The sequence below is a fragment of the Grampus griseus genome, assembly GCF_964374135.1.
Source record: "Grampus griseus genome assembly, chromosome: 1".
In the NCBI taxonomy this organism is placed as follows: domain Eukaryota; kingdom Metazoa; phylum Chordata; class Mammalia; order Artiodactyla; family Delphinidae; genus Grampus; species Grampus griseus.
The window spans coordinates 13,980,259-14,007,157 of record NC_139017.1 but is presented as its reverse complement, the minus strand read 5'-3'; the positions used below and the strand labels follow the sequence as shown (position 1 = coordinate 14,007,157).

The 26,899-nt window shown below is 37.2% G+C and overlaps 1 protein-coding gene across 2 annotated transcripts in view; it reads right to left on the bottom strand.

Moving 5' to 3' along the window:
* The window catches only part of KCTD3 (potassium channel tetramerization domain containing 3), a 70,834-nt gene that overhangs the window by 33,802 nt on the left and 10,133 nt on the right, over window positions 1–26,899 (bottom strand). For both annotated transcript variants that reach the window (XM_082652395.1, XM_082652396.1), the window contains exons 5-10: window positions 25,844–25,902; window positions 25,493–25,573; window positions 24,382–24,522; window positions 23,833–23,923; window positions 11,109–11,299; window positions 707–822 (exon numbers count right to left, since the gene is read on the bottom strand). In XM_082652395.1, coding sequence (XP_082508521.1) covers window positions 707–822; window positions 11,109–11,299; window positions 23,833–23,923; window positions 24,382–24,522; window positions 25,493–25,573; window positions 25,844–25,902 — 679 coding nt within the window. The remainder of the gene's footprint in view (window positions 1–706; window positions 823–11,108; window positions 11,300–23,832; window positions 23,924–24,381; window positions 24,523–25,492; window positions 25,574–25,843; window positions 25,903–26,899) is intronic.

Sequence of the window (26,899 nt, the reverse complement as noted above, 5' to 3'; positions counted from 1 at the left end):
TTCTCTTTATCTGAGGAGGCACTGTTAGTTTCTGAGGCACAGGACCCGAAAGTAGAACAGTGCACAGAGGCTGCAGCAGACGATTAGAATGCATCCAGTGCTACCGTGCCATCTATGAGGAGAAAAAAAGAGCTACTACCCAGACATCACTGGATCGCTTTTTCAAGAGGGTAGACAGAATTGAATCCAGCAAGGAACCAGACCCTGTGCTATCAATGTCAGGCCTGAGTGAAATCGCAGCTTGCCCTCCGTCGCCTATTGCCGAGGATCCTTCAGCTCTACCGTCTCCCACCTCCAATCTCTCCTCCAGTCAGGAACTCTTCCTGCCTGTTCACTCGATGCCAGCCCCTGGATGCCAGCTGTTGTACTGTACTACTGTACTTTTCAAGGTACTGTACTGTAAGATTAAAAATGTTTTCTTTATTTTTTGTTTGCTTTTATGTATTATTTGTGTGAAAAGTATTATAAACCTATTACAGTACAGTATTATATAGCAGATTGTGTTAGTTGGGTACCTAGGCTAACTTTATTGGACTTACAAATTGGACTTACAAACACACTCTTGGAACTGAACTTGTTCGTATGCTGGGGACTTACTGTATAATCAAAACAGAAACAATATGAATTCCACAATAAAGCAGATGCATAATCAGCGTGAGCTTCAGAAATAATTTCATTTCTGCAATATGCATTAGTTAAAACCAACCTGCCAGTGCTGGGTGACAGCATTCCACACTCCCACTTTCCCTGTATGACTCGTGGCCACCAACTGGTTACCGATGAAGAAGAGAGCATCTACAGGAACACCAAGGCTGAACACTCCTTAAATGATAATAAAAAATAGAGGTTAATCAGTCACCATCTTTCGAATTAATCAAAACCCAGATTAAAAACATCTTTTAAAGGCATCTCATTTATACAAATTATGTTCCAGACACTTTGGGAACCAGAAATAAGAAACCTGTAAGCTCGGGCTTCCCTGGTGGCGCAGTGGTTGAGAGTCCGCCTGCCGATGCAGGGGACACGGGATCGTGCCCGGGTCTGGGAAGATCCCACTGCCGCGGAGCGGCTGGGCCCGTGAGCCATGGCCGCTGAGCCTGCGCGTCCGGAGCCTGTGCTCCGCAATGGGAGGGGGCCACAGCAGTGAGAGGCCCGCGTACCGCAAAAAAAAAGAAACCTGTAAGCTCTTAAGCGGCAGACAGAAGTCTACCCCAAGTAGTCCCACTCTGACTGAACAGCTTGTTACCTGAAGCTGTGGCTCCCAAACCTAGCTGATCATCAAAACAACCGCGTAGATTTCAAGTGAACAAAATAAAACAGAAAGAATCCTGGGATTCCTGGATTCATGCCAGACTCGCTAAATCAGAAAACCCACTGCATTTCTATAAAATCCACAGGAGATTTAGCTGCAGCCTGCTCATGGACCGACACAGACTTGACAACCTCAACTATCCAGAATGTATCTAGAAATCTGGAAATAGGCAAAAAAGAGAAAAGAACAAAACAAAACAGCAAGAAGTCACACTGTATTCAAAACAAACATTCAGGCCTTTATCAGAGCTTATTTTAAACCTCTTGTTTCCCAACACTGCAGATCTCAATTTAATTCACTCCAAAGACACTAACTATACTAGGCCATGGGATTAAAAAATATGAGAAGATAAACAACAGGGATTTAGTGTATAGCATGGGGAATTATATTCAATATCTTGTAACCACCTATAATGGAAAAGAATGAAAAACAAGTATATATACATATATATATATATATATATATATATATCCGAATCACTCTGCTGTATGCCTGAAACTAACACAATACTGTAAATCAACTAAACTTCAATAAAAAAAAAAAAACAAATAAACGTAAGAAGACTGGATATTACTAGGAACTTAAGATTTAAAGGAAAAAAATACCAACAACCAATTTTAATGCAATAACAACAGAAGGATGCACAGAGTACAGTAATAACCAGAGGAGTAAAAGAGGGCAGGAAAAGGAGCTTGAGAATATTTCTAAGAAGCCATCTGAGTTGGGTTTTTTAAAAAGGTGAAAAGGAATTCGTCAAATTGGGGGATCAGGAATGGGTAAGCCTAGGGAACCTGAGAAACAAGGGAAGCGGGGTTGCAGGTGAGGGACCTTGTAAGGATAGCCCACATTAACAGCAAAAGAGTCAAGAATGTCTCGGCTCACCTTGGTACAGCATGCATGGCCCTACACAGCTGTCTCTCTCTAGCTGAGTACTACACCAGCAGGGAGGAGATTCTGGGTCAGAATCCTGGCTCTGACAGTACCTTTCTTTGCCACCTTCAGGTTCTTACTTATCTGATCTATAAAATTGGGTCCAAGCTAAATGTCTCAAGGCTCACTTTCACCTTAAAAATGTTATAATCCAATTTTGACATTTAAATAGTGTTCTATTACTTGAAAAGCACCTTATGAGAAATACCTTTTTACCTAATTATTCTAGAAAATAAGCCTCACTATAAAATATTGTTTTATGTGTATCTTTAGCTGTTTCAAGTATGTTTTTTTATTTTTAAAAAAGTACGCCCAAAAAATAAAAGTACCTAATGTGTGACAACACGAACAATTTTCTCAGCATCTAACTGAGAAAAACAAGGATTCACAAGGCTTTGAAGATCTCACGGGGAGAAACAAACCAATTAAATGCGACTGTAACATGTTAAAAAGCATAAGCCAGAAAAGATAACTGATTTCTTTCGAATCTTACATGAATGAGGGATATTTCTTTATGTTCAGAAGTGTACTATATACAAGACCAGTGGCAATAAACAACACCTTGAAAATTCTTAACCAATCTTGAAAAAGCCAGGCATCTAGCAAAAAGAAAAATGATATACACTGGACAAAAATGAAAAATAAACAAATCTGGAAAGTATTGCTAAGAATGTCTTCCATATGTACATTTTAACTTTTATGTACTCATAAATACATATTTATACACATGAATAGATCATCTCAGCCCAACCTGTCAACCAAAAAAACCAGAGCAAAATAAAACACAACACACATACAAAAGCTAATAAGCTCTCTGATCAGAACTGGCTGAGAAATTAACTTCCCACTTCAAAGCAGAGAGTAATCATTTCACACGCAACTTCAGGGACTCTCATGTATTAGTACTTTAATCTTGATGCTAGACAATTTTTCAGAACATGTTAAGATAACTATATTCAGTACTATGGGCTATGTGAATGGTAGAAATAAAAACAGGAAAACCAACAAACACTGATTACTCGAGAGAAGAATGAGATTCTGGGAAATCAAGGAAGACATTCTGAATGATCTCAAGAAATTTCAAGTGTCACCCCTGCTTAGACTCAACAATGCTGACCCCTATGCACAGGGAGGACACCAGTATAAGTAATGACGAGCTCCTGTCTTAAGGGGCCCTGCTTATGGCGGCAATCCAGCAGCAATGTCTTATGTAAGTTACAACAAAGGCGCTCAGCCTCTGGGGAAGCTCTATCATGGATACACCAGTCCTAACAATTTTCTTCGGATGGTGCCGTCAGGTCCTAAAGAATATTTGTAACAACAAATAATCTCTTTTACATGAACAAATTACCATCTACCATCTCATAAGGTAGCTACTGACCACACCCTTTGTTTTTGGGGGGGAAAGAAAGCAAGGCATAAAATCTCCTTCACTAATTGGTATGTTACAAGTGGCAATTTGAAAAAAACAAACAAAAAAACCCCACAACTGATTTCTTTTCTGTATACCTACCAGCATATTATAATTTCAAAAATTTTAAAGTATTTTTTTTTCCCTAAAGTTTTAGGGGGGACTTTCACTGCCAGTCATGATGGAATAAATGGCATCAGACTATTCCTCACCATACAAAAAACCTGGCCAAAATACATGAGGCAACTGTTTTTAGGCACCGGACAACAGGGAGCAGAAGACCTGAAACAGTAAATACATAAGATAAGCCCCACAGTCACACTGGCTTTCTGTATAAGCTCTCCCGACCACAGCGAGGTGAAACCCAAGGGAGAATCAAGTGAGGGTTTCTCTCAACTGAGAAAGCTGAGATCAGAGTCTAGAGCTGTTGAGGCAGCTAGAATTTATGAACAAGGTATAAGAAAGAAAGAAGTGTGGGAGTGGAGATGGCGCAGAATTTGTACAGGGGTTTTCCTATGCCTCGGCTGAGACCAGGCTGCACCTGGGCTGGGCGAGAATCCCCGAGGAATAAAAGAGAGAGGCTGCTGTAGGCCTGGGAGCTAAGTGGAAATAGCAGAGGTCATTTGTGGGTGGATTCAATAGTTCCAGCACAGTAAGACTCACTCTTCAGGCATTCAGTTAAGACTCCAAAAAGATAACACCACACCCTGAGTAGGAGTCATGCCCTAAAATAAAAAATAAAGGTGAAAAAGGCTACCTATCCTTAACAACGCAAAAAAAAACAAGCCTAGCGGGATAACGATCCTCTGGTAATTTAATTGCCTGCCAGAATAAAACTCACATCTTTTAAAAGAAGACAGCATTGTTACTCCCTACATCATAATAATAATAATTCATACTCCCTACATAATGTATCATGCACAAGCCCAACATATAATTACAACTTCCCAGACATGTGAAGAAGCAGGAAAATGTAACTCAAAATAAATGAAATGGTGCAGACAGTGGAATTAGCAGACAAAAACTAATAAAACAGCTATAATGAATATGTTGCATTTAGCAAAAAATAAGGCATGAGTGAATAGACAAGAAATCTCAGCTGAGAAACAAACTAAAACAGAATCAAAAAAGGTAATTTTAGAGTTGAAAAGTCCAGCATCTCAAATAAAAAACTTACTAGATGGGCTTAACTGCAGATTAAATGAATACCGTAGCAAAAGGGCAAAAGACAGTAAAGATATTGATCTAAACTGAAGAAGGGGGAGAAAAGAAATTGGAAAAAAAAATAGCGCTTCAGTGCCATCTAAGGCCAATATGAAGTAGCCTAAAATGTAACTGAATTTCAAAAAGAGGAAGAGAGAAGAGGGAATGAGGGAGGGATGTTAGGGAGAGGGAAAGGGAGTGAGGTGGGGGGAGTTGGAGAGAAAGAGAGAAGAGTCCTCCCTCAATGGTGTCAACCAAAAATGTCTCCAGACATTTCCACAGGTCCCCTGGAGGACGACATTATCCCTCATTGCAAACCACTAATCTATGTACAGACCTATTACAAATCAATAACAGGATGACAATCTCATAAAAAGAGGGCAATGATTTTAAGACACTTCTCAAAAACACAGTACAAATGGTCAATAAGGACATGAAAAGATGCTCAATATCATTAGTAGTTAGGGAAATGCAACTAAAACCAACATTAAAATCACTGCACATCCACTAGAATGGCTCAAATTAAGACTGACAATAAAAAAGTGTTGGTAAGGGTGCAGAGCAACCAGAACTCTCACACATTGCTGGCAGAAATGTAAAATGGTAAGAACCACTTGGAAGACAGTGGCGCATTTTCTCATAACATAGACCATACACTTTTCACAGGTCCCAGAAATTCCACTCCTAGATATTTAATTTAAAAAACGTCCAAAGACGCAGATGTAGAGAATGGACTTGAGGACACGGGGAGGGGGAAGGGTAAGCTGGGATGAAGTGAGAGAGTGGCATGGACTTATATATACTACCAAATGTAAAATAGATAGCTAGTGGGAAGCAGCCGCATAGCACAGGGAGATCAGCTCGGTGCTTTGTGACCACCTAGAGGGGTAGGATAGGGAGGGTGGGAGGGAGATGCAAGAGGGAGGAGATATGGGGATATATGTATATGTATTTATGATTCACTTTGTTATACAGCAGAAACTAACACACCATTGTAAAGCAGTTATACTCCAGTAAAGATGTTTAAAAAAAAAATGTCCAAAGAAAGATTGCTACCTTCATAGCAGCTTTATTCCTAATATCTCCAATCTGGAAATAAACCAAATGTCTACCAACAGATGAATGGAGAAACAAATTCTGGAATATTACTTCAATGGAATACCACTCAACAATAAAAAGGGATGAACCACTGATACACTCAACAACATGGATGAATCTCAAAAGCATTCTGTAGAATGAAAGAAGCCAGAGACAGAAGAACACACACTAACTACATAACTCCACTCATGAAATTCTAGACAAAAGAAATCTAATCTATGCTGACAAAAAGCCTAAACTGCTGTGTAAACAATGTCTCTATCCTGAACATCTGCTTCCTTTTGGGAATCTGGAATCTTGGTACAGGCTAGGCAGAGGGTACTTAAGTGACTAGCCTCTAGTAATAACCTTGGGTACCAAGTCTCTAGTGAGCTTCTTCCCCGGTAGACATCTCACAAGTTTGTCACAATTCACTGCTGGAGGATTAAGCATGTCCTATGAGATACCACTGGAAGGGAACTCTTGAAAGCTTGTACCTGGTTTCCACTGAACTTCACCCCATGTGTCTTTTCCCTTGCCAATTTTGCTTTGCATGCTTTCACTGTAATAAACCATAGCTCTAAGTACCTCTACGTGCTGAGTCCTCTAAGTCCTCCTAGCAAATCACTGAACCTGGGAATGATCTTGAGGACCAGACACAGATATAGAGGAATGAAGTCCAAGGACTGAGCCCTGGGGCATGCCAAGATTTTGAAATTAGGCAAATAAGGAAGAATTAGCAAAAGGAACTGAGAAGAAACAAAGAGCTATAATAAAAATCAAGGGGCTTCCCTGGTGGCACAGTAGTTGAGAGTCCACCTGCCGATGCAGGGGACACGGGTTTGTGCCCCGGTCTGGGAGGACCCCACATGCCGCGGAGAGGCTGGGCCCGTGAGCCATGGCCACTGAGCCTGCGCGTCCGGAGCCTGTGCTCCGCGACGGGAGAGGCCACAGCAGTGAGAGGCCCGCGTACCGCAAAAAAAAAATTAAAAAAAAATAAAGACAATAAGGTGTCCTAGAAGCCAAAGAAAGAGTCTTCAAAAGGAAAAGAGTAATCAACTATATCAAATATTATCAAATGACAGTTCTAACCAGATGAAGACTATAAATTGATCCTAGGATATAGCAGAGTACAGATCATGGGTCACACTAACAAGAATAGTTTTATAGAGTGGTTGGGGGCGTAATTAGAGCAACTTCTAAAGAGAAGAGGAGGATATAGAAACAAGATCAGATAACTACTCTCTCTTGCTTTAAGAGGAACAGAAAAATGAAGTAAAAACTGGAAGAGAACATAGAGCAGTTTTTGCTGTTGATTTTAAGGCAGAATTAAAGCACAGCTGTATGATGATGGAAATGATCCAACAGAGCGGAATGATTTCTAGAGCAATGTCTCCAGTAAGTAGAAGGAAATAGGACATAGTACACAGCTGGATATAAGGAGCTGGCCTTAGATAAGATCAGAGACAATTTAATCACAGTAATAAATGTGATAATAGATTATATGAGCACAGATACACGTAGATGGGCAGATATGATTGAAGGAATTTAGGAAAAGTCTCTCCTGGTTTTCTCTATTCTCTCAATGAGAATGACAGAAGATGTTGGAAGTTTAAGGAAAAAGAAAAAGGTATGAAACAGTCATCTAGGAGAGTGGCAGAACCGACAAGGGTAATGTAGTAGGATTTCTGGGTAGCCTTTAAAGGCCCACTTGAGAGTAGAGGCCACAGACTGAGACTATTGTTTTGTGTGCATATGCATTTCTTTTTCCTCACCGCCTTTAATATTCGGGGGAAAGGTCGATTTGGCCAGGGATGTGGTTTCTCCAGGTAGGTAAGGCAAAGGGAAAGACACAAGAAAACTGAGGCTCTATGCTAGAGTGATTATAATGATGGAATCCAAGCCTATAAAAAGGGAAGTAATGAGTGAAGATCCCAGTGGAGTTAAAGAATTTTTGAGTTGGAAAATCAGAGTTAGTAATTTCAAAGGCATGAAGGATAGTAACCTAGAGAGCAGCTGAGGACTACATCAAGCGTAAATACAGATGGTATGAGATTCGAAACGTGGGCAGGCGTGGGGACTGGGGGAGTAGCTGGGAGAGAAGGGAAGGAAAATGGCCTAGAACAATGATTCTCTTTAAGTATAGTCTAGGAATCCTTGGTCTCTGAGAACCCTCTGGAAGTCTGAAGTCAAGACTATTTTCATGGTGATATTAAAGCACTACTTGCCTTTTTTTTAACAAATTCTCATTATCTCAAGAATGTACAGAGGGGTTTTCCAGAGGCTACATGACATGTGATGAGGTCACCATTTAGACAATGGCATCTGCATATGTGTTCTTATATTCTCTAGAATGGTTTATGATGGTAGGCTGGGGTATAACTAAGTTTCCCAAGACTAACTTAGTCTGGCCTAAATACTTCCACTATGCTTTTATTAGTCATCTTCAGTTACATCTGCTATAATTATTTTAAAATACAAGTTTTCCTTGTGCCTACAAAGAAACACAAGAAGTACACTTTGTTGTTTTGCAATATTAGTTTTTAAAATGTTCTGAAAACATTTCTTAATTTTTAAATTTTACCTAAAACTGTTTAAAATATTTTATTCTAAAATAAATTATTTTTAATGTATTTTTCTTATACTTAACTTGCCTTTCAATCCATAGCTGCACCATCTAAATCTAACAGTGCTGGCAAAGATACATATGACATAGTAGAGTTCTTTGATTCAAGGAAGGGAGGACTCTAAAACAAACTGAGCAAAACTGTATATAAAAATTTTAAATAACAAAAGTAATCTTTCCTTCAACTATATAGATATTAATAACCTGCCTTATTGTGCCTATGCAACAGAACAATTTTGAACAGTATTATAAAGCCAGCTGTGGGTTCCTTGAGACCAAATACTCAGAGTTTAAAGAAATATTTTAAATGAAGATGGAAAAAGTGTTTTAAAAGCCACAAATTGTTACAGGTTTTCAAACTAGATATGAAAAAGCCACTGAATCATCCTACAGGGTAAGTTATGGCATTGCACTGGCTAGAGGAGGGCACACAATCACTGGGAGACTAAGAAAGCTAGGACAGATGGCGATGGTGAAAGCCTGCCAGATGAAATGTCAGTAAAAGAAACCACAACACTGGCACTTTTCAATGACACAGTAAGTCCTCGAATTAAAGACTGGTGCAGACAGTAGGCTGTCTGCAAAACTGCATTTTTGTCTTACAAAAACGAATACACAGATGTGGCTGGACCTGGTGTTTTGTTTCTGTGCATCCAGTATCAGTACCAGCCAGTCATCAGAGATCTTCTACCTGAGTATCGGCCACAAACACACATGGTGTTGAAATATTCAGAGTGTTGAAAACGTATGACTATCACACTTTATCCTAGAACATTCCTGTTGATCTTTGCACTAATGGTGCAAAGCAATGTTGGGTAAAAAGAGCGAGCACCTTAGCATGAATCAAAGCAGTGGCAGTAAACTGTACTGGTAGTGATTCAATTCCTCTCTGCCGCACACTTTCAATGGAAGAAAACAAGGCCAGCTGAACTTAAGAATTTCCTGGATGAAGCAATCTGTGTAAGAGTATGTACTGACTAAGTCTCAATTTTGAGTGTGTGTCTTCTGAATATTCTGTGTGACTAAGTACCATGACTGTGTCGAGGAGAAGCATATTCCCAATTGCTGGAGCTGAGAGGAAACCAGCTGCTCTTCTCTTAGCGTACCATTTTCATGTGAAAGCATGACTAACAAACTATGGTAATTCAGATTTGGTTATTTGGTAAACTTTCCTAAAAAGGGAGAAAAGTGGACCTGTTACTTTAATGATACAAACTCAGTGTTTCAAGTGAATATCAGAATTCTGGAAAGCGTTTATCTGCCACAGCGAGCATGACAACTTCCTAACACAACAGAGTTCAGAGGTGTGATCAGTGGTTATAGTAAAAAAATGTGATTTTTTTTTTTTTTTTTTTACTCTATTGTACAATGAAAGGTATCAACACTTGGAAGATTTACATGACTCAGAATAAACCAACACTTTCCAAATGACCAATGCATCATGTTATAAAATTATGTAAGGACAAAAGATCCATTCAAAGTACAAAACAGATTGATGGATTTTAATTTAACAGAGTATGATCTGTATGAACAGAGTTCATCGATATCATTTCAAAATTTTGGGACAGAAGCAAACACTATCCACGATTATCTGAAAAGACTATATAAAAATATGTTTTTTTCAACTATGTATCTGTGTGAAGCCAAATTCTCTTCATGTAGTTCAACCAGAGTAACAAAACGTAGCAGACTGAAAGCAGAAATAAGTATCAGAATTCAATAAAACATTAAAGAGGTTTACAAAATTGTAAACCATTGCCACTCTTCTCACAAAAGTTTTTGGAAATATAGTTATTCTTCATTAAAAATGTTATTCGGGGGCTTCCCTGGTGGCGCAGTGGTTGAGAGTCCACCTGCCAATGCAGGGGACACGGGTTCGTGCCCCAGTCCGGGAGGATCCCACATGCCGCGGAGCGGCTGGGCCCGTGAGCCATGGTCACTGAGCCTGCGCATCCAGAACCTGTGCTCCGCAACAGGATAGGCCACAACAGTGAAAGGCCCGCGTACCGCAAAAAAAAAAAGTGTCATTCATGTTACCATGCAATGGGCTTATTTATGTTATATTTTTAATTAATAAGCAGTTATTAAAATTTCAGTTTTAATTCCTATTATGGTAAATATCATTAGATAAAACCTATACAAACAAAAACTCTTAATGGTCCTGAACTAGAATGTCAAGTGAAATTTAGAAGAGATTTAAAAGCTTGAGACTTTCTGGCCTAGAAGCAACAAATGAGGAGGAACAAGAAAGTTATTCACCCAATCTTCAGGCCCAGTGGTATGAAAGAGGTGGAGAGAAAGCAGCCACCACTAAACAGGATTCAGGAAAAGCACATTCTTATAGAGCAGTCAGGTTTCAGTTTTCTTCCCTCCTTACCAGATCATTCCTCTCACATTGAGCAGCCCTGTATATTACTGGACCCTGAAAATAAGATGCAGCAGCTCTAGCTAACTAATATCTAGTCCAATAACCAGTTCTAATATTTATGGGCAATCCCTCTTAAACTTCAGAATATTACGTGTCACAGCGTACACAAGATTTTTCCTACCAATTTCACTTCCACTTCCTCCATCTTGGACACTCCATAAGATGATGCTACTCTCTGAGGCAACGGCGACCATTTTGTCTTTGTCTCCATGTGGACCTCCAACCACTTTTGCATTTAGAGCGACTCGTTCAATAGTCCAATCCAAATATGGGCTTGTAAACACTTGTTGCCATCCTGAAGATTCTTTGATTCTGTTAAACAAGAACAGACACATAAGTGAGACTCAGCAGCACTTAAGCAAAAAAACACAAATCAATGTTCCAAAATAACTTGAGTCACAGCTATTTATCTACCTTTATATTTATTAAACATAAAATTTTGTTGATCTATATCCTCTACAAAGCCAGATTACTCCTGAGGTACCTTACATTTACATACATAGAACATATAAACCACTTAAAAAGGAGCCTAGAGTTCTATACTTCTCCAAAGAATAATTTAGCCAAGTCCTTCAAATTGTAAAAACTTTAGTAACTTTAAAAAAAAAAAGGTAGTACCTTTCACTTTTCTACACAAAAATTTGGTACTGTGATTATCTATGGATAGAAATAGTCAACAAAAACCAGAGTTTCAGGCTGATTATTATTCCTTTCAGTTACTGATCAGTTATTGTTACTCTTATTAACTGAAACTCAACCAATCGTTTTTTTTTGAAACTTCAGATGACAGTCTATTCATGGAAACTAAGATAATGGAGTGATCTGGTATACGATGTATACTCCAACACCTTGGCACAATCAAGTGAATAAAATGTGGGGCTTTGGAAACCATTCTCTGAGGACTGGATTTTAAATGTTTTATTCTAAATGAAAAAAGTCTCATGAGCCTATTCATTCCCCATATGTAAAGACTTATTATCATGATTCAGATTTGCAGTTGACTGAATAAAAATGCTTTAATATTTAACTTCTGATAAACACACCTGTAAATTTTTAATAATTTTTTCTGTTCTAACTGAATTTAAGTCTTTCAGACATGTATTCTCTGTGATTATACAGTAAGTCTTCATACACTTAAAACCTACAGTTAAGCAATCGTGACAATAAATGACCTGAACTTTAACTATGGAGTATCTATTTTTTTAAGTTATACCAAACAAGTGATACAAACAAAATTGTAAAGATTCTCTTTGCCTTACCTAAAGAGAACAAATAAATGTGAAGAAAATAAGTGCTCCTTTATATACTACATGACATATTCACCGCAAAAATCAAACTTTAGTATTCATAAATGATGATCACCTAACCTAAGTAAAATCACTTTAGCTTTTTGTTTAAAAATGTACAATAAAGTAATACAACTATAATTCACAAAAATATGCAATTCAACCTTCTTATTAATTTCAAGAACTAATGATTTGCTTAAACTTAAAAGCAATACACAGAAATATGTATTATTTTTTCCTAGGCAATGGATGGTCTGTAATTACCCACTTCAGCCACCAGATGGGATTCATGTGTTGAAACACACAAATGGAAATAATTATCTAATAAACTCTAAATACTGACAAACATTGAGAAATGAAATAGAGATGGCTCTCAGCAACTGTCAGACTGGACACAAAGCAAGAATTGCCAGCACTTCAAGAATAGTGATAATATGCTGCTATGTGGATGCAGACATATACTAGGCTCATACACTGTTCAAGAAAGAGATGCTGTATCTATTTAATGAGGTGAATGATATAATCTTGTGATCATTAATTGAGGAATATAAGTAATAAAGCTAAATACGATCTAATCTTTTTAAAAATAATAAAACTAAATACAATCTAATCTTTTTAAAAATACTATCTAATCTTTTACAAAGAGTGTACTTCTAAATAATTTTTCTCTAGAAAAATTAGGGGATTATAAAATAAAGAGATGCCAAAAAAGAGTAAAACAATCAGGACAACATATTTGAGAGGGATTATAACAATTACATAATTTAACTCAATAAGATATGTGAATTTACTTCTATTTTTAAGTTAAAATTAAGTACAAAGAAAAAGCAGTATTTGCTCTATAATTTTCCATACATGTAATACAAAATTTCACATAAGTAAAACAAGACAGAACAAGCTCAATTGATATTATAGCACTCCATCTCCTTACTGCTGCCTAGTAAACCAATGCTCTGAAGTCGGAAAAGCTATGCAAAGAATATGGTTATCTTCCACATTACGATCTCAAAGAAAGAAAGTGGAGGGGATATGCCTTACAAGATTTTGAAATTTACTATAAGCATGCTGAACCGCAAATTGTATGACAATAGATATATATGTCAAAGAACCTAAGTGTTTAAAATGGCAATAAGAACATACATACCAACAATTACCTTAGATGTAAATGGATTAAATGCTCCAAACAAAAACACAGACTGGCTGAATGGATACAAAACAAGACCCATATATATCCTGTCAACAAGAGACCCACTTCAGATCTAGGAACACATTCAGACTGAAACTGAGGGGACAGAAAAAGGTATTCCATGCAAATGGACATCAAAAGAAACCTGGAGTAGTAATACTAGCATCACACAAAATAGACTTTAAAATGAAGACTGTTACAAGAGTTAAAGAAGGACACTGCAAAATGATCAAGGGATCAATCCAAGAAGATATAACAATTGTAAATACATATGCACACAACATAGGAGTACCTCAATATATAAGGCAGATGTTAACACCATGAAAGGAGAAATCGACAGTAACATAATAATAGTGGGGACTTTAACACCCCACTTACATCAACGGACAGATCATCCAGACAGAAAAGCAATAAGGAAACACAGGTCTTAAATGACACATTAGAACACATGGACTTAATTGATATTTATGGAACACGCCATCCGAAAGCAGCAGAATACACATTCTTCTCAAGTACACATGGAACATTCTCCAGGACAGATCACATGCTTGGTGACAAAGCAAGCCTCAGTAAATTTAAGAAAACTGAAATCATATCAAGCATCTTTTTCTGACCATGCTATAAGGTTAGAAATCAATTAACAAAGAACAAAATTGTAAAACAACCCGCAAACATGTGGAGGCTAAACAATATGCTACTAAACAACCAATGGATCACTGAAGATATCAAGGAGGAAATCAAAAAAATACCTAGAGACAAATGACAATGAAAAGATGACAATCCAAAATCTATGGGACACAGCAAAAGCAGCTCTAAGAAGGAAGTTTATAGCAATACATCTTACCCCAGGAAACAAGAAAAATCTCAAATAAATAACTTAACCTTACACCTAAAGTAGTACGAGAAAGAAGAACAAACAAAACCCAAAGTTAATAGAAGGAAAGAAATCATAAAGATCAGAGGAGAAATAAATGAAATAGAGACAAAGAAAACAACAGCAAAGATCAATGAAACTAAAAGCTAGTTCTATGAAAAGATAAACAAAATTGATAAACCTTTAGCCAGATTCATCAAGAAAAAAAAGAGGGCTCAAATCAATACAATTAGAAATGAAAAAGAAGTTACAACTTACACCACAGAAATACAAAGGATCACAAGAGACTACTACAAGCAACTATATGCCAATAAAATGGACAACCTAGAAGAAATGGACAAATTCTTAGAAAGGTACAACATACAACCTTCCAAGACTGAGCCAGGAAGAAACAAAAAATAAGAACAGACCAATCACAAATACTGAAATTGGAACTGTGATTAAAAAACTTCCAACGAAAATCCAGAACCAGACGGCTTCACAGGCGAATGCTATCAAAATTTAGAGAAGAGTTAACACCTAGCCTTCTGAAACTATTCCAAAAAATTGCACAGGAAGGAACACTCCCAAACTCATTCTACGAGGCCACCATCACCTTGAAACCAAAACCAGACAAAGATAAAACAAATAAAGAACATTACAGGCCAGTATCGCTGATGAACATAGACACAAAAATCCTCAACACAATACTAGCAAACCAAATCCAACAATACATTAAAAGGATCATACACCATAAGTTAAGTGGGATTTATCACAGGGATGCAAGGATTCTTCAATATCTGCAAATCAATCAGTATAATATACCACGTTAACAAACTGAAGACTAAAAACCATATGATCACCTCAACAGATGCAGAAAAAGCTTTTGACAAAATTCAACACCCATTTATGATAAAAACTCTCCAGAAAGTGGGCACAGGGAGAACATACTTCAACATGATAAAGGCCCTATATGACAAACCCACAGTTAACATCAGTCTCAACAGTGAGAAGCTGAAAGCATTCCCTCTAAGATCAGGAACAAGGCAAGGTTGTCTGCTTTCACCACTTTTATTCAACATAGTTTTGGAAGTCCTAGCCACCACAATCAGAGAAGAAAAAGAAATAAAAGGAACAGAAATTGGAAAAAAAGTATATCACTGTTTGCAGATGACACAATACTATACATAGAAAATCCTAAAGATGCTACCAGAAAACTACTAGAGCTCATCAATGAATTCAGTAAATTAGCAGGATACAAAATTAATGCACAGAAATCTCATGCATTACTACATACTAACAAGGAAAGATCAGAAAGAGAAATTAAGGAAACAATCCCATTTGTCATTGCAACAAAAGGAATAAACCTACCTAAGCAGGCAAAAGACCAGTACTCAGAAAACTATAAAACTCTGATGAAAGAAATCAAAGACAATACAAACAGATGGAGAGATATACCATGTTCTTGGATTGGAAGAATCAATATTGTGAAAATGACTATACTACCCAAAGCAATCTACAGATTCAATGCAATCCCTATCAAATTACCAGACATTTTTCATAGAATTAGAATAAAAATTTTACAATTTGCATGGAAACATGAAAGATCACAAAAAGCCAAAGCAACCCTGAGAAAGAAAAAACGGAGCTGGAGGAATCAGACTTCCTGACTTCAGACTATACTACAAAGCTGCAGTAATCAAAACCTTATGGTACTGGCACAAAAACAAAAATACCAATCAATGGAACAGGATAGAAAGTCCAGAGATAAACCCATACACCTATGGTCACCTAATCTATGACAAAGGAGGCAAGAATACACAATGGAGAAAAGACAGTCTCTTCAATAAGTGGTGCTGGGAAAACTAGATAGTTACATGTAAAAGAATGAAATTAGAACATTCTCTGACACCATACACAAAAACAAACTCAAAATGGATTAAAGACCTAAATGTAAGGCCAGATAGATACTATAAAAGTCTTAGAAGAAAACATAGGCATAACACTCTAGATATAAATCGTAGCAGTTATCTTTTTGGATCCATCTCCTAGAGTAATGGAAACAAAAACAAAAATAAACAAATGGGACCTAATTAAACTTAAAAGCTTTTGAACAGCAAAGGAAACGATAATCAAAATGAAAAGACAACCCACAGAATGGGAGAAAATATTTGCAAACAAAGTGACCAACAAGGGATTAATCTCCACAATTTACAAACAGAGCATGCAGCTCTATATAAAAAAACAAACAACCCAATCAAAAAATCGGCAGAAGATCTAAATAGACATTTCTCCAAAGACATACAGATGGCCAAAAAGCACATGAAAAGATGTTCAACATCACTAATTATCAGAGAAATGCAAATCAAAACTACAGTGAGTTATCCCCTCACACCAATTAGAATGGCCATCATCAATAAATGCTGGAGAGGGTGTGGAGAAAAGGGAACCCTCCTACACCCCTGGTGGGAATGTAAATTGGTACAGCCACTATGGAGAACAGTATGGAGGTTCCTTAAAAAACTGAAAATAGGGCTCCCCTGGTGGCGCAGTGGTTGAGAGTCCGCCTGCCAATGCAGGGGACGCGGGTTCATGCCCCGGTCCGGGAAGATCCCACATGCCGCAGAGCGGCTGGGCCCGTGAGCCACGGCCGCTGAGCCTGCGCGTCTGGAGCCTGTGCTCCGCAACGGGAGAGGCCACAACAGTGAGAGACCCGCGTACCGCTAAAATAAATAAATAAACAAACAAACTGAAAATAGAACTACCATATGATTCAGCAATCCCACTCTTGGGCATATATCTGGAGAAAACCATAATTTGAAAAGATACATGCACCACAGCGTTCACTGCAGCACTATTTACAATAGCCAAGACATGGAAGAAACCTAAATGTCCACTGACAGAGGAATGGATAAAGATGTGATACTTATATACAAGGGAATATTACTCAGCCATAAAAAAGAATGAAATAATGCCATTTGTAGCAATATGGATATACCTACAAATTATCAGACTAAGTGAAGTCAGAGAAACTATCATACGATATCACCTATGTGTGGAATCTAAAAAAAAAATAGTAATAATACAAATGAACTTATTTACAAAACAGAAAGAGACTCACAAACTTTGAAAACAAACATGGTTACCAAAGTGGAAACGCAGCAGGGGAGGGATAAATTAGGAGTTTAGGATTAACATATACACAATACTATATATAAAATAGATAATCAACAAGGACCTACTGTAAAGCATAGGGAACTCTACTCAGTATTCTGTGATGACCTAAATGGGAAAAGAATCTGAAAAAGAATGGATATATGTATGTGTATGACTGAATCAACTCTGCTATATACCTGAAATTAACAGAACACTGTAATCAACTACATTCCAAAAAAAAAAAAAAAGACCTGTCTCAGTAGGTGTCTTGTACAAGCTAATTAAAATCCAAACTAGAAGAGTAATATTCACCTCCAAGTTGATGTCTGTCCTATCCATCTGAACTATGGCACTCCTCACCAAATGTGGTAAGCAGAATAATGGCTCCCCAAACATGTCCTCATCCAAACTGCTGAAGCCAATGAATATGTTACCTTATATGGTAAAGGGGCTTCGCAGTCGTGATTAAATTAAAGAGATGGAGGGATTATCCAGGTGCAACCAATGTAATCATAAAGGTCCTTATAAGCAGAGGTAGGAGAGTGGGAGTTAGGGAAGAGATCTGAAGATGCCATGCTGCTGGTTTTAAAGACAGAAAAAGGAACTGTGATCCAAGGAACACAGACGGCCTCTAGAAGCCGGAAAGGGCAAAGAAACAGATTCTCTGCTGGAGCCTCCAAAAGGAACCCAGCCCTGCCAATACCATGATTTTAGCCCAGCAAGATCTAGTTTGAACTCTTCTGAACTCCAGAACTGAGTGATGATAACTGTGTTGTTTTAAGAAACTAAATGTGTGGTAATTTGTTAGAACAGCAGTAAGAAACTAATACAAGTCACCTATGTTATTTTCTTCTCATAAGTCTCTGCAGCTGAAACTTTGTTGTTCAGTTGATTTGTTTGTTAGATGTTTCCACCCCAGTCCACTCCCTTAGGAATAGAAACCATAAGGTGAGGAGGGGTAGCCCTCAGACTGAGACCACTGCCTGTCCCACTGAGTCAAAGAATTACTAATAATGTTGTCAAAATTGTTTGACGTTACTAACACCAGAGACCAGGAACACAGCATTTATTCTGATGCATTCTTAGGTATCTTCTGTGTGCCAGGGACATGGGAAGCATTGGGATGGAGAGAGGTATTAACAGCTCCTGACACCCAGATCTCGATACAATCACATGGAGCAACAAGGTAATACTGATTGTAAGATGTTTTTGAGCAATTAAAATGCAAATGGAATAGCAATGTTTGGAAGGCTGTAATTTAAAAGAAAGGCATGGTGGGCACAGTGGTGAAGAGCAGGGGCTTTAGACTCAGGATTTAGTTGAGAATCCTGTCACTTCTTTCCTCAGGATGACCTGCGGTACTTTTTTCTCCAAACTGATTTCCTCACTAGTAAAATGGGGACGATGAGATCCATGCCACAGGTTGTTGGAATAATTAAATGAGAAAATGTATACAAGAGCCTTTAGTGTAATGCCTGGCATAAAGTAATACCCCAATAAATCGTAACTTAAAAGTCCAATTCATTTCTCAATATTTAGAAGCAATTTTTATGGAACTAGATGGTTTCCCAACCTTTTCTCATCCGGAGCCTCTAGAGCTGAGTTATTATTTGTTTTTTAATTGGAGTAAAATTGCTTTACAATGTTGTGTTAGTTTCTGCTGTACAATGAAGTGAATCAGCTATATGTATACATATATACCCTCCCTTTTGGACCTCCCTCCCATGCCCTCCCACCCCACCCATCTAGGTCATCACAGAGCACCAAGCTGAGCACCCTGTGCTATATACAGCAGGTTCCCACTAGCTATCTATTTTACACATGGTAGTGTATTTACGTAAAACCAAATCTCCCAATTCATCCCACCCTCCCCTTCCCCCTGTGTACACATGTCCATTCTCTACATCTACATCTCTATTCCTGCCCTACAAATAGGTTCATCTGTACCATTTTTCTAGATTCCACATATATGTGTTAATATACAATATTTGTTGTTCTCTTTCTGGCTTACTTCACTCTGTGTGACAGACTCTAGGTCAATCCACATCTCTACAAATGACCTAATTTCGTTCCTTTTTATGGCTGAGTAATATTCCATTGTATATATGTACCACATCTTCTTTATCCATTCATCTGTCGATGGACATTTAGGTTGTTTCCATGTCCTGGCTATTGTAAATAGTGCTGCAATGAACATTGGGGTACGTGTGTCCTTTTGAATTATGGTTTTCTCAGGGTATATGCCTAGTGTTGGGATTACTGGGTCATACGGTAGTTCTATTTTTAGTTTCTTAGGGAACCTCCATACTGTTCTCCACAGTGGCTGCATCAATTTACATTCCCACCAACAGTGCAAGAGAGTTCCCTTTTCTCCACACCCGCTCCAGCATTTACTGTTTGTAGATTTTTTGATGATGGGCATTCTGACCAGTGTGAGGGGATACCTCATAACTCTAGAGCTGAGTTATCTTATTTGGAAGAGCTCTCCCTCCTTCCCACATCTCCCCACTCCTTTCCCCACTCCCAAATCCATAATTTCTTCTCAGTGCTGAAATGATTTATCACACCAGATTCTGTCAATTAGGGTTTCCCTTTGCCTATTTTCCTTCAAGAGATGGACCCCAGCCAGATAGAGGGATTTGGAGGTTAGTTAGGAGATCCTCCAACTAAAAACACAACTGTGGTTTGGAGAGGGTACCATACGAAGGCAGAAATATAAGGACACAATGATTCTTTCTTTGTGGTCAAGATGGATGAGCTACGTTTAATAGAGCAATTTTGTTTGCCTATGTTGTTGTTCTTTTTTTTTTTGGAAAAAACACACTGTATATCAGCATAAAATCCCTCACTGTTTATTTTCTACTGGACCTTTCTCAATATAACTTTCACTGTTTTCTTTCCAACACCTCACTGCCAAGTTGATTAGAAAGGCAGTTGATTCTACCTCTCAAAGGTTAAACTGTGAAGTTAAACATATATGCAAGTCTTTCTCTTTAACACATAAAAATGCTTTATCTTGTTTCTCTTCCATCTAACCCAACACACAAAAATACTCAATCTCCTATTCTGAATTCTCAGCAGATAATGAAGGGAATAATTAAGATGATCAACAAATAGGCCTATGAAACAGAATCAAGAGCCCAGAAATAAACCCAAGCATATGCAGTCATCTAGTATTTGACAAGGGAGCCAAGAATAGTGTATGGAGAAAAGGCATTTTCTCTTCAATTAATGGTGTGAGGAAAACTGGATATTCACATGTAAAAGAATGAAATTTGACCTGTACCTTACAACACTCACAAAAATAAACTCAAAATGGATTAAAGACTTAAATGTAAGACCTAAAACCATGAAACTCCTAGAAGAAAACATAGGAAAAATGCTCCTTGACATGTGTCTTGGTAATAATTTTTTTTTTGAAAATGACACCTAAAGCACAAGCAACAAAATAAAAAATAAACAAGTGGGACTACATCAAACGAAAAAAGCATCTGCACAGAAAAAGAAACTATCAACAAAGTGAAAAAAAACCTATGGAATAGGAAAAAATATTTGCAAACCATATATCTGATAAGGGGGTCAATATCCAAAAAATATAAAGAACTCATACAACTCAATAGCAAAAAACCAAATAATCCAATTAGAAAATGGTACAAAGGACTTGAATAGACATTTTTCCAAATATATACAAACGGCCAACAGGTACATGAAAAGATGTTCAGCATCACTTGTCATCAGGGAGATACAAATTAAAACCAGAGTAAGATATCACTCCATACTTGTCAGAATGGCCATCATCAAAAAGACACGAGATAACAAATGCTGGTGTGGATGTGGAGAAAAGGGAACCCTTGTGCACTGTTGGTGGGACTGTAAACTGGTACAGCCACTATGGAAAACAGTGTAGAGTTTCCTCAAAAATATTAAGTATAGCTCTACCCTATGATCCAGCAATTCCAGTTCTGGGAATATATTCAAAGGAAATGAAAACACTAGTTTGAAAAGATATCTGCACCCCTGTGTTCATAGCAGCATTGTTTACAATAACCAAGACAGGGAAACAATCTAAATGTCCATCAATGGAAAAAAAAAAAAGTCTAAAATTAGATTCAAGTATATAAAAATAAATATAAAGCAAGATAAAGGGGGCTTTCATATTCAATGAGAAAGGATGATTTATGTAATAATCAGAACATAATTAGCCACCCACTTGGAAGAAAATAAAACAGATTGCTAAATCTAACACCATATACAAAAAGTAAATTCCACATGGATTAAAGATCTAAAGTGTAATATAACCTCCAAAAGGGAAACAATCTACACAAATACTCTTCATTAATACAAGTGACAGGTTGTAAACTGAGCAAGAAAAAAGAAATATAGAAGTAAAACCTAACAAGGTAGAAAATTAATGACTATAGGTGAAAAATATTTCACTGTGCTACTCTTTCCTTTTTTAAGGTTTTAAATTTATTGATATAAAAAGCTGTGGAAAAACAATTTATTAAAATGATTACACTTAAAATAATTTGAATATTTTCCTTTCTTCTGAAATCTTTTTATTGGCATTGTGTTGAGTGATTTAACTGTACATGAGAAAATCTAATATGTCCTTAATTCTTTCCCTTTGTCACTTTGCATGGGCATATTGCTCTGAAATCAACACTCAGTGAAAGCAAAGAAAAGTCATGGTCAAAAGCAAAAACAAAGAATGGAATATGTAACAGCATCATCTTTCTTACATTACTCACTCAATGAGTGAAATTTTGTGCAATACCATGTGTCCCTGTCTGGCAAGTCACAATCTTTAGCACTGCTGTGCAGTAACATAAATGATGCTGTTACACCTGGATAACTTGGTATAATCGTTATACAACTAACTCCTTTGGAATCCCCTATCAAAAAAATGTACATAATATTTAAACAAACAAAGCAAAATCTAAAACCATTTCTCAATTTAGGTCCATAAGCTGGTAAGTTCAAAACAACACTCTTGAAAAAAAAAGAATTCGGGCTTTCCCTGGTGGCGCAGTGGTTGAGAGTCCGCCTGCCGATGCAGGGGACACGGGATCGTGAACCGGTGAGGGAAGATCCCACGTGCCGCAGAGTGGGCTGGGCCCATGAGCCATGGCCGCTGAGCCTGCGCGTCCGGAGCCTGTGCTCCGCAACAGGAGAGGTCGCAACGGGAGAGGCCACAACAGTGAGAGGCCTGCGTACCGCAAAAAAAAAAAAAAAAAAAAAAAAAGAAAATCCCTTTTTCAAATCAGTCTTGCTTCATATAAAATCATCCCTGAAAGAAATCATCCAAAAAATATTTTTCATACTACTCAATAAATAATATTAAAAATACATATCAATAGAACGCTCTCAAAATGAAAAGTGTGCACCAAATCTCTACTGCAATGAAAATATAAAGTGCAGATTACTGATATAAGGTCTTTTTTTTTTCCTTTAACACATATGGCAAATCTCTCATAAACTGAGGGGTTTTTTCTTTTATTCAATACATCTGGGATCCTTTAAATGTATCTGTAAACTTCAGAAGCCATTTTAAATATTTTTAATCTATTGTGGCTACTTTTTCTCAACTGAATTCAACAGTGACAGAATATGTGTATGTTTTTTGATATTTTGGCAATTAATTCAATAGGGTCATAGTCTAAGTTAGTATATCCTAACCATTGTTGTTCTTCTACGCCATTTCCTGTCATCAACATTTCTCACTGCATACAGTGATTTTGAACTAATAATCCTACCTCTTTTCCAACTGAAAAAGAGAAATCACTGGTGTACACTTTTCCTTGTTCCCTGTTAGTTACTGAGAATGCAAGAATTAGTAAAACCAAACTACCTCTGCGTAAAGCTCACACACTATGGATGTTAAACTACATCACTTCTGCCTACAACTGTCCTGCTTCACCTCGCTCCCAACCATATGGCAGTCATGACCCATGTAGGGTCCTATTCTCCCCTACCGTAGAGTACGAAAGACTCAATCATTACAGACAAAAAACACAGGGCTCACATTAACAATCCTGCCTCATCATTTAATACAATAGTTAAATGATTCAGAAGCTGGATATACTAAGCAAGAAGGTGTAACTTCAAGATATCTCAGTTATATCACAGTTCACACTGTATATGCAATATATAAGACATACTAAGGCTATCAATAATATTCACCAAATTAGTTGTGAGAATAAAAGCAAACTAAATCTAATCAGGAGATACAGAAGTGGGCAAAATATGAAGGAAAAATATTTGATGACTAAAATAAATAGCTCTTAAATCTATAAAAATAAAATCACAATATTAAAAAATACCCCCCAAAATAAAAAGCAAACCATTATTAATTATACAATACCTGTAACACACAGCAAAATGGGCATATGCAGCTACAATCCAGTTGTGATGGCCAGCTACTATTAGTACCTTTCGTGGATCCACAGGAAATCCTGTTGGTATTAGCAAAAGAAATCTTTTACACTCTAAAGAAGGAGTTGGCAAAACTATGACTAACAGGCCAATTCCAGTCCGCTACCTCTTTTGATAAAGAAAGCTTTGTTGGAACACAGCCATTCACATCTGTGCATACATCGTCATCGCTGCTTTCGTGCCACAATGAAAGCTGAGCAGTTCCAACAGAGACCCTTCAGCTCATGAAGCCCAACAGGTTCGCTGTCTGGCCCTTTCCAGAAAAAGGCTGCCAACCTCTGTTCTAAAGATTTAGAGCTAACAGAAGATCATGAACTTTCTAAATAAAAATTATGTTAAGTGAGATTCTTCAAGATATAAATGGTAGATCTAGATTAAAAAGAGACAAAGCAAAAATCACATCTTTAAAAATAATTACTCAATATCATCTAGAACTAAAAACATACGTACTTTTAAAATTTATGTACTCTTTGCTTACCTAGCCTAACAGTCTCTTCCCCAGCTCCAGAGAGAACAGGCTGTGTACCATTTCCTCGAGCTTCACCTTCTGTAAAATTTAGTCCATTTCTAGAATCAGCAGAGGATCTAGTAGTGTTGTTTATTTTACGACTAGGAATACCTATAAAAGGAAAGAAAAAGATAAGTTTATTTCTAAGTTCACTTACCAAAAATTTAAAATTTCACATTATGGCTAAGAAACAAACAAATGTGAATTTCATTATAGCCAAAATTTATCTTCCAATATACCAATTTACTGCAAATAATTAACTACCATAGAAAACAAGACGAGATTTTTTAAAAATAAAATTCATTCAACAGATTTGATACTTATGTTATATATATAAAAAGTAAGACTGAGACTTATCATATTATACTCTGTATTTACCTAGCTCTAGGTTACCAAATCAATCACTAACTCATTCATTCTGTCACTAGTCTTCACATTTATGGAACAGTTACTATGCGTTAGGTACTATTTACTAATTTAAACCGCTCTACAGCTGAATTGCCTTATACTTTCAAACATCTCTTATTTGGCAGGAGAGCCTTTTTCAAAATGAAATCTTGTTCAAAAGCCTGCTACAACACAGGTGAAGACCGAACTCTTCTAACTCACTGAAGAGGGGCAGAGATGACATGCACCTCACACTCCTCTGCCTGTACACTGCTAAATCTCTAAAAACTCCTGGGGTTCCACAAAGGAGATCAACAACCAATTCTCAAACACGGGAGTCAGCAAATCTGGCCATGGTCAGGTCCAGCCTGATGGCTCTTTACGTAAATAAAGCTGTTATTAGACACAGTCTCACCCATGCATTTCTGTAGCGTTTATGGCAGAGCTGAAGAGTTGCCACAGAGATCTTTTAGCTCACAAACCCATCTGGCCCTTTACAGAAAAAGTTTGGCAAATCCCTACCCTAATACACAGTATGACTTAACTTCTGTTAATATTAAGGTTCTCACTTTTTCTAGTAGATTTACAAAGGAAACTCAATAATCAAGAAACAGATTTTCCTACTCACACATCTGTACTTACTTCATGATAAAAAGACTTAAAAAAAAGAACTAAATAAATAAAGCAGAAGTACCTGGTGGAGGCAAGTAACCATGAAAAAGGACACTGCCACAAGATGAACGCTCCAGTTCTTCACATAAGAGAAGCCTTCTTACTAAAAACATTTCAAAGCAAACTTGTCAAGAGTACATGCAAACACAAAAATAGTACTCCACTTTTATTTTCTCTAGTTAAAGAGGATAAGGAAAGAAAAGGAAAAGTTTAAGTTAAATCAGCTGACAACACCTTTTTACTATGAAAATCCACAAAAAGCAAGCACTGAGTAGTCCATCAAAAATTAGAACCTGATATAAAACAGATTTCATTTGGGCAAGTTTAGTGCTCAAAGGGTCAAATCATAAATATAAAATACTAGAATACATACCTAATGGAGTGATTCCATAAAATTCTGCTTCATGCCTGAGAACATTAATACTCACTCCCCTACAAAGAAACCAATGAATGATGTAAGTCCTCTAACACTGGCAACTCGGATTATCATCTGAAGCAAAAAGAAAAAGTACTAGGTTCTTAATGAACAAAGTCATAGGGCTTTAAAACTTACTTTTTTCCTAAGATCCTTAATTATTTGAAGAAGTATAGATAAAAAAACTGCACACCACCAAGAACGTTTTCTTACTAAAAAAACCATTTATATATAGATGAATTGGATGACTAAATGAGAGATTAGGGCTTTATAGGGTTAATACAAGTAATTATCAGAAGTATCTAATAAGGCAAACAAGAGTGGAAATCATTCCTATGGTATTAATTGCTTTTAACCATAATTTCCATACATATTTTAACCTCCCCAATTATCCTATAAGCTCCCTGCAAGCATGTTCTCCTCTGATCCATGTTTGTATGCCTCATGCAGGGCCTACCACAGTGCTTGTATGTAATTGTTATGCAATCCATATTTATTGAACAAATAAATTCAGATAAATGACTCTTCTCAACAGAAACCAAAAACAAAAACAAAAGCAAAACAGAAGGCGGAGGAAAACAAAGATCAGCCTTAAGAAGGGCTGTTACCCAGACAAAGATGTTACAAGAAAGTAATATGAAAATAAGAAGTAAAAAAAAAAAAAAAATAGAAGCTTAAGAGTTTAAAATGATTCATTTTAGGTTTCAGTTATAATCTGTTCTTACTTTAAAAATATTGCCTGGGCAGAAAAAAGAGGGGACATCACTGCAAATTCCATGAAAATTAAAAGAATAAAGGAATACTATGAACAACTCTATGCCTACAAACTTGATAGCCTAGGTGAAATGGACAATTGCTTGAAAGACACCATCTGCCAGAGCTCACACAAGAAAGACGATCCATCTCAATCGGTCTACATGTATTAAAGAAACTGAATCAACAATAACCTTCCAACACAGAAAGCACCGTGCCCAGGATTCACTGGTGAATGCCACCAGACACTGAAGGAAGAAA